General features: G+C 39.3%; 1 protein-coding gene across 4 annotated transcripts; it reads right to left on the bottom strand.

Annotated features, from left to right (window-relative positions):
- Positions 1-54: 54 nt before the first annotated feature.
- Positions 55-9,461, bottom strand: thnsl2 (threonine synthase-like 2). 4 transcript variants are annotated; one of them, XM_029444200.1, is made up of 9 exons: positions 9,344-9,461; positions 5,855-6,086; positions 5,315-5,509; positions 4,052-4,204; positions 3,745-3,984; positions 3,206-3,354; positions 2,482-2,607; positions 2,243-2,397; positions 56-1,261 (listed from the first exon to the last, which is right to left on the bottom strand). In XM_029444200.1, the coding sequence occupies exons 2-9, from the start codon at positions 6,075-6,077 to the stop codon at positions 1,036-1,038; spliced, it is 1,467 nt and encodes a 488-aa protein (XP_029300060.1). In that variant the 5' UTR covers positions 6,078-6,086; positions 9,344-9,461; the 3' UTR covers positions 56-1,035. The 4 variants fall into 4 exon arrangements, with proteins under 4 accessions (XP_029300059.1, XP_029300060.1, XP_029300061.1 ...); XM_029444201.1 differs by lacking the exon at positions 9,344-9,461 and adding an exon at positions 9,259-9,336; XM_029444199.1 differs by lacking the exon at positions 9,344-9,461 and having other exon boundaries at positions 55-1,261; positions 3,745-3,981; positions 5,855-6,430.
- Positions 9,462-9,473: the final 12 nt, after the last annotated feature.

The following is a 9,473-nucleotide window of genomic DNA, read 5'->3' as shown; positions in this document are numbered from 1 at the left end:
ATCAAATCACTTTCTCACATTTTTTAAAACTTACATACTTGCTTTTTATGCATTGCATTATTTACAGATGCATTTATAGACAATGGACCTCATTAACAGCAGACATTTTGACATGTAAGCAGGATAAGCACAGGTGTAACTAATAACATCTCCAATATCAAAGGTGGAAAGTAACTAAGTACTGTACCTTTTGAGGCACTAGTACTTTACTTGAGTATCTCCGTTTTCTGTGGCTTTATACTTTTGTTCCACTTAATTTCAAAATGAAAATGATTTCATAATGTCAATGATAATTGATTTATGAACCTCAATGTAACAAGATTGTCCATCCGTATTTAAATTCCGCAGAAAAGGACATGTTGTGTCTGTGCTGCTCTTTAGAGAAACTATAGCTCATTCTGCTCTATTTGTATTCTTATATGGATAAAGTTGGAATGAAAAATAAAACCGAACTCAATTAAAAGCTTAACATTAGGACTACTGACTTTTAAGATGATATATAGATTCTTAAAACATCCTTATTCATATTCCATTTAGCATTTCTGGGATGGTTGTTGTGGATGTAGTAAATGAAGCTTAGCAAGCAGTGTAAATACAGCTAGACAAGAACATCACCTGTATTCCTGAAGGGTAAGTATCAGTCAGTTATGGAAACTAAACTTGTTAAATAGCATGTGACAAACTTGTGTAATTAAATTAATTGAGACAATTAAACTCAGTTTGATTACATTTTTTATCATTCATTTACATTTCTGTTACAGTTGTGGAAGGAAGATTGAACATTGTGAATAGTTGATTGGTTTGTGGTGCATGAAATTACTGTACAAATACAGCGACTATTCGTATGACACATCAGATCAAAGTTCATCAAAGAGGCAACAAGAGGCCTTTTCCATCAACATCATTTACTACATCCAGATAAGAAAACATATAGATCAAGGACAAGCTGCCAGAGTAACCTGATCTCACCATATGCAGTTTAATGTCCAATCAGGTTTTCAAAAACCCTATATTACAATATTACATCTTTCATAATCAGCTGTAGTAAGTCCCTCGGTTTTTCCTGGCTGAACTCACAGACTGGATTTTCTCTCTCAGTCTGTCCTCCCAGTCTTTGCACCAGTTCAGGCTCCGCTCCAGGTTCTGGTAACGGGTGGCCAACTTGTCCAATGCCAGCACTGCCTTAGGTAGGTCAAAGTTCAGGCCAGCCCTCTGCACTGCTGCCTGAAACTTGGCTGGAGATGCTGTTGCAATGTAACACCTGTGAAAAGAGTTGAAGTAATAACTTAGAAAACTGGGTAAGACATTTGCTACAGTAATTCGAATATCAATTTTGTCATAATTTGTTGTTTTTTTGCTAGCGTTAGCATGCTAACTCACAAAGTGACCCTGGTAGACAACATTGTGAGCATATTAGCATGCTGGTGGTAACATTTAGCTTGCCTCACAAAGCTGTTGTGTGACTGGTCTACAATATTTAATGAGTAGTTGTGTTTTCTTCTTCTGGTCCTTTACTCTTGTGTAGAGCACTCTTTCACTGTCGGTCCTCTTTAAAGGGCATTATACTACATTCAGAACATATCTATGATTCAGAGTCTGGGCCAGAAATTGCCTGCAGACCGCTCTCAACATGGAGAGGCTGAGATAGCCAAGCCCCCAGGAACAGTGCCAGGCTTTGATGCCAATTTCCGTAGTGGCCAAACCGTGTAATTACAAATTCCGGGTTCATCACGTGATGCCATGACTTTCCCCAGTGACTTACATTTGAAAAGAGACGTCCGTAAATCAACTTCTTATTACAAAAACTTAAATAGCCCGTATCTGACTCCTTAGGTCCTAAAATATGTCAAATGTGTGCCATATACAGCAATCGTCAGATTAATAAACAGACATCAATAATAACAGCAAACATCAACAGCACAACACCGCACTGCTGTGACTTCCTTCTCTGCTTAGGACACCGTTACTAAATTAAGTCTTTACATAGCAAATAAGTGTTTGTCAGTATATTAATGTTATCAATCCCGTATATACAGTACAGTAGAACTTTCAAGCCAGACAACCTCAGAAACCCTGCTGTGGGAGGTGATGGCCTAGTGGTCTAGTGGTACGGCCAGATTGTTGTGAGTTCAATACCAGGGCTGGCTAAATGACCTGTAATGTAGCGCTAGTACATGTATTGCATATATAGTGAAGTCAGAAATGTCTTGTGTGTATTTGGCTAAATATGTGAATACTTGACCTGTTGAGGCTGGGGCTGTGAGTACAGTGGTAGTGATGCCATACAGCTACAGCTGTGTGTGGACACAGGACATACTGGTTTTCCTCCCAGCACCTCCTCATGGTGTCCAGGATCCCTTCATCAGTCACTGTTCCAGTTGATAAAACTTGTGATAACTGGAAAGAAAACAATGCAGGTAAGCATGCCTGGTAAAGTATACAGCAGGTGCTGAACATTGAATTGAATTGAATGATTGGTACTAGTTTGCGGTGGTTTTCCGGCAGAGAGTGTCGATGTGATTGTTGAAACTCCTCCATTATGTTCTTCACTGAAGCTCCATCTCTGCCCAGCAGCAGCCAGAACACTCGCTCCATGTTGTACGGGTCCTACAGGCCAAAGATCAAGTTGTGTGACCCAACATGTCAATACAACTTTTCATTTGTTATGGCTTTACACACATGGTGGACATTTAAAATTAAATCCTCTATGCCTAACTTTATATGGATGACAATGTGGCTAAACATGGTATGGAAATGTATGATCCCCAGAGTATGAATCCTAATGTGTATTTGGTGACCCCCTGCTCTAGTGCCACTATTGAACCAAAATTTGCACTTATACTCAAGAAACATCCAAATCTAATGTGCGGATCGCAGCACGTTACTGATCAGATTTGTGCTCCTTAGGCTTTTTCCATTTCCTTTTAAGAAACTCATTGAGATTTACTCGACCACAGTCCGGTGTACATGTAAATGTTTCACACAGGGGTAATAGGCACATTTCATGAGCATGTTCATTCACCTTTGTGGCTGTCAAGTAATAGTTAAAGCAGATAACTGCTACTAAAAAACAAAAACAAAAAACAACAACCATTTCAAACCATGTGTGAATGAACAATGTTATCTTATCCTAAGTAATCTTCAGGTTGACATCTCTAAAGGTCTCATTGAGCAGTTGTAACTACAGGCTGTGTCACTGTGTTACCTGGATGTCTATGGCAGGAGCCAAAGTTTGTGTGACATCAGCTGCCATGGAAAAGTCACCAGTGGTTACCATCCTGTGCACTATGTCATTAGAATTCACCATGGCCACCAGCTTCAGGGGAAATCCCATCTGCTTCACAATGTAGCCAGCTGAGACATACAGACAGACACAGATTAGCCTTTTGTTATCGGACAAGCATGTTATGAGCATTTGGAAAAAAGGTAAACCGTTGCTGCTAAAATGATGATGAAGAAATTCTCCCCCAGCATATGTATTGTGTGCCTATCTCTCTGTGTGATACATGTGCTGTTGCCTCCTCCTAAAGTGTTGCATTTATTTAGAATTTTTTATTTTCTATGGATGTTTATGTTTTTCTTTTTTAATGTGACTGTGAGTCTCAGTTGGAATCCACTGTAACTGTTGTGAATCCAGGCTGACTGGGACTGCCTTTAAACCTATTTAACCTATTTAATTAATCAAAAGATGGATTTTTGGTTGGAGTAATCATTTAATCCAATTCCCTACCGGCAGTAACTCACCTGCAATGTTTCCCGCTCCTCCAGTGGGCACCACCACCTCCAGCCCAGGTAGGTCTTCGTCAGCCTCGGCCTGCTCCATACCACTGAGCTCCAGGTAAGCATAGATGAAGTGGGCGAGCTGGATCATGACTCTAGACCAGTTGACTGAGTTGAGGCTCATTAGGCCGTGAGACCTAACCAGCTCCTGGTCAGCAAAGAGACGGCGCAGAGGCTGATCTATGTCATCTGAGCTGCCGTCTGCTACAGAGGGAAAGCAACACAGGGTTTGATTGTGAAACAACAGCTATTAGTAAAGTAGCCTCTTTACCTGCAAACACATGGACGTTATCCTCCAGGCAGGTGATCATGTGTTTCTCTTGGACTGGAGTGATGCGTCCTCTGGGATAAACCACCACCACATCCAACCCACTGAGACCTCTCGCGCTTTGGATGGCCGAGCCACCTGTGTCTCCTGATGTACCTGGAGAGGACAAGCAGAAGCTGACTGACTCAGGTTCATTACATGTATCATCTATGATACTATCTATGACACTTTGTGTAGTCTTGGTGCTTCCTGCTTCCTCTATGAGCGTGAATGCCATGATAATCACAGTGATGACTGTCAGTGTACAGACACAGTGAATTACAAACAAAGGCCTGTCTCTAATATAAGCCTGCTTCAAATACATATGGGGGTGGAGCTTTGCAAGTAGAGTAAGAACTGCCTATGTATTGAGGAAGGGGATCAGAGTATTGATCCCAGTAGAATGTTTTGCTTTCCTTAGTGATTGCTGTGGTGGCAAAGACGAGGTAATGGTATGAGGTAAATGATTCCCTGTTGATAAAAGGGACAAAGTTTGAAGGCATGCCTTTTATTGGTCTTGTCACATTGGCTGTAAGACCTGACCTTAAACCTTCTCTCATAAACATGAAAGCTAAGTAGAAGAAGAACCTGAGCATGAAAGGTGACTGAAGGCGATGTGAAGGAAGTTTTGATGGATTGAGTGCATGTTTAAAGTCTGTAACCAAGGTTAAGTCACAGCCTGAGAATCATGGAATCAAACAAAAAAGAACACTTGTTATTGCAAGAAGGGCTATTATTATTATTATTATTATTATTATTATTATTATTATTATTATTATTATTATTATTATTATTATTATTATTAATATTACTATTATTATTATTACCATTACTATTATCATTATTATTATTACTATTATTATTATTATTATTACTATTACTATTATTATTATTATTATTATTATTATTATTATTATTATTATTACTATTATTATTACTATTATTATTATTATTATGATTATTATTATTATTATTATTATGTATTTCTTGTAGTAGTGACAAAGGGATAATCAACCTAAAACCCTTTGTAGCCACTGTTGTGTAAATGTGTGCATCCTGGGCAGTAACAGCAAATGACCAGATAGTGCTTTTTATTCATCAGGGCTCAAACTAATCAAGACCTAAACAGCTCTACTCTAGCAAACAAATTCATGCATTTCCCTTTAATGTTGTAGACCAGATAGTTCCTTAGTTTTATCACATGACGTTATAGGTGTTAGGTCTTACCTACAAGAACTGTAGCGCTGCGATTCTGTTTTCTCAGGAAGTAGTCGAGGAAGCGCACGGTACAGGTCATAGCCAGGTCCTTAAAGGCCAAGGTGTCTCCATGGAAGAGCTCCAGGACTGACAGACCCTGCTTCAGCCGGGCGATCCTCAACACCTCAGGCACTGAGAAACCAGACAGGGCTTCACCCACTAAGACTGGGACAGAAGACAAGAAATCATGTTCTTGGTGTTAGCAGCTCTGTTGTAATGGACTACGTTTTTGATGTTTTTTTAAATGATTTTTGTTTTATCTGATTCCTTGTGTCTCTTCTTTTTGATAAATGTATCTGCTTTATGTCTTCAATTAGTTAACTTTTGAGGACAACGCTTGTGTTTTTGTAACCTTTACAGCTTCTCTTTTTAATTGTGTACTTTTGAGACCAGAAACTGTTTACAATTTGTGTATTTTTTTCATTTAATTTATCTCTATAAAATGGAAACAACAGATCCATTGATATGAAATGACATGTTATGATAACAGTGAACATTTCCGCAGCTCACCCTCCAGGTCCACTCTGGGGATCAGCTGAGTGGGGATGAACAGTGAGGCGACCTCCACCACCAGTTTGGTGTAGGTCAGCCCCCTCCAGCCCCTCAGGGTGCCTGGGCTCAGCACAGGCACACTCTCTGGCATGAACATCCCCCCATCTGGAGCGTAACCTGAAAACAGCACATCCTGGAAATCCCATCCATGGACCCCACCCCGAGTACTGCAGTACTGCATTGGACAAACCTGTGAATGGTATTGAATAGTATTTACGTTTTTGTTTCCCTCAGCCTGCATCATGCTACTACATCATGCTAATACTACTACTACCACATCTACATATACTACGCACAGTACATCGCAGGAGCAGCCTTCCCCTCACTTCAGGACATTTACACCACCAGGGTCACCAGGAGAGCCCACAACATCATCAGGGACAGTACACACCCCCAGCACAGACTCTTCACTCTCCTCCATCAGGCAGGCGCTACAGGAGTCTGAACTCCAGGACCACGAGACTGACAAACAGTTTTTCTACCCGCAGGCCATCAGGCTTGTGAACATGCTCCCCACCCCAACTGATTGAACTGTGAGCGCTATACAGATACTCTGACTGTATAAACTATCATTTGCATTGAACAATACCATCACCATACCTAAACAATACTTGAACGATGCATGGTGGACTTTGCTGTCTGCCTTAATGTTGTGCACTAATCGTGCAATATGTCACAGTATTACACTGTACTGTGAACCAATGTGCAATACTTTGTACCTCTACTTATTTATTTTTATATTTTGTATCTCTCTTTTTACATTTAGTTCTAATTTTATCTTTTGGCTGTTGGTGGACCAGCAAAGTAAGATTTTCACGATATAACTGTTTGTTTAACTGCATATGACAATAAATATCTTGAATCTTGGTTTCCCAGAATGCATACTTAACACAGTAAACTAACTTGCTGAGGCTGCAAATCAGTTGATTGCATGTCCCCATCTCTCTCCCATCATCCCCTGTCATTTCTCTACTGACTGGAACAAAGAGGAACTAGTGACAGAGTCTCTGAGCATAAGTATGCAATCTGAAAAGCTGATATGGATTACCCTGTGGCTAAGCACTCCAGACGGCCTGATGGATGAAGGTCTAGAAACCATCATTAACAACTTTCGGTTTGTCCATCCATCCATCCATCCGTGGATGGACTTTCGGGTTGTGATCAACTGAAATTATTGTTGCAGAGAGAAACCTTTTATATAAACCAAGTGCAGGCCACAGCTTATCCAGAACTCTATGAAGAAATTGACTTCAGTCCTTTTTTGTAGTTGCTCTGATACTGTTGCTGAATAATGATATATTGTTACCATATTAATTCTCATGTTTTTGTCTTGTTATCTAGATATTCATGTTGTCTTATTCTGTTCACATTATCTTCTCTTATTATCTTGTTACCTTCTATGCATGTTGGAGGAGCCATCTAGTGGTCACACTGTATTTGCCACCAGTGAGTTTATTGGCTTTTGATTCAGGTGTTTTCACTGATCACGTGTTTGAATCACCTTGTATCCAAAAAAGGGGAAACTGTGCTGAGAGTTACACCTTGAAGAAGGCTATTTGTGCCACTACACGTGGGTAGTTAACTCAGCTCTATTTTAACATGTATAAACTGTGTCTACGTTTTTAAAATGTCACTAGGAAATACCCGCTTAATATATAAAAGATAGTTATTCCTTGAAGCTATTTATGGTGAGCAGTCAATGTGAACTGTGCTGTTAAATAGTTCTGTTATTTAAAAAGAACCTGCTACATGTGAGCACACCGGGCTGATCACAGCAAAACTGGAATTACATTTCAAAATGTCTGTTTCGTAAAAGTTTATGAATGTAGAACTTCCTAATTCAGAAATCAGGAAAGTGTCCATTACATTACATTACATTACAGTTCATTTAGCTGACGCTTTTGTCCAAAGCGACGTACAAAAAGTGCAAACAATCATGGAGATACAACTCCGAACAGCAAGAATCTTGTAAGTACAATAGCTTCAAATAGGTACAATCATATAAGTGAACACTGTCTTCAACTAAGCCAGTTTAAAGTGCAACATACAGAAACAATAGAATACAAATTCAACTATTAGCTATAAATAAGCCAAACCAATACAAGTGCAACATACAAAGAACAGTTCATTAGTTTCTTCATTTGCCGAGGTGTAGTCGAAACAGGTGAGTTTGAAAATGCTGCAACATTTACAATATGAGGTCTCTGCTGTAGTAATGTTGTAGATGCCTCATCAGACGGTAATGATCCCTTATATAATCACAATTCAAAACAATAAATGACCATTCAACACTTTCAAAATGTCCCTTTACTAGAGCCCATGACTCATGATAGCTATCACACCTGCTTCGTCAGTAAATACACTATGTAGTACTCTATTATACTACCACACAGAGCATGTACAATACTTACTACTCTGAAGTCAAATGGATTCAAACAGAACTCTTTCCTCTTCAATGTCTTTTACAGTAACACATGTATTCACACTAACTGCCCGTCTATGCCGCCACACTTTACACAAGACTGGTACAGACTGACACAGATCAAACTTGAACTTTGGAACAACACAAATAACAACTACTGACTTACTAGCTTACTTAAGATATTGTATCCATGATTTTCTCACTCATCCAGAAGCGCATTATTTTCTCATTTAATTTGTGTCCAGGTAAAGCTCTGTTATAACAGGTCTTATAGTAATTCTTCTAGAATAGCAGCAGTGTTTGACCCAAACAAATAGTAGATTGTAGACGGTCAAGAACTCCAACAGCTCCTGGCTGCTCAGTTAATCAAACACAACTCATAAGATAACTTCAAGGAACCTTTTGAGTTGCATGGTTGTATAGTGGTGGGGAAATGATTCAAGTCCTTACTGCAAGTATAAACAGCAATGTCACAATGTAAGACATACTTTATTAGAAGTAAAAATCCTGCATTCCAAATGTTACTTTAATGGTACTTTGAGTATCAAAAGTAAAAGCACACATTAGTGTTATATTATCATTATCACATAGGGATTATTATTGATGATGCAGCATCATTTCAATGCTGTAGCTGCTCAAGAGGTAGCTACTTTTAGTGACTGTATATAGTATTAGCTACATTACCTGACCAAAATTAGTAAAAGTATAAAGTAGCACAAAATGGAAATACTGGACTACTCAAGTTAAGTACAAGTACCTCAAAATTGCACTTAAGTAGGCCAAGAGTATACTGTAATACTTGTGTAGTTATTTTTACCACGGGCTGCTGCTTATAAGGAGAAGGTTAAATACATGTTTATTAGCATAGCTAGTTCAGACACTGTTCGCGCGAGTGTTTGTGTCGGTGTTTGTATGCTGATTCCGACCACAGAATACATACTCAATACTCTACTGTGACCAGTTACATCTCGGGAAAGGCTGAATGAGGTTTTTGTGTAGCTTCTCGTCTTTAGCTTCGGACTTACCTCGAATGGTCGGTGCAGGACGGCTTTCCCATTGGCTCAAAAGGTTGTGGGCGGGACATCTTTCACAGTCAAAGGTTTAAAATGTACTCTCTTCAATCCCGTATTGTCATTAAGTATGCCGGTGATTTTT

This window comes from Cottoperca gobio, chromosome 12, assembly GCF_900634415.1.
Source record: "Cottoperca gobio chromosome 12, fCotGob3.1, whole genome shotgun sequence".
Taxonomy (NCBI): domain Eukaryota; kingdom Metazoa; phylum Chordata; class Actinopteri; order Perciformes; family Bovichtidae; genus Cottoperca; species Cottoperca gobio.
The sequence above is the reverse complement of the archived record's forward strand: the minus strand, read 5'-3'. Positions and strand labels throughout refer to the sequence as shown.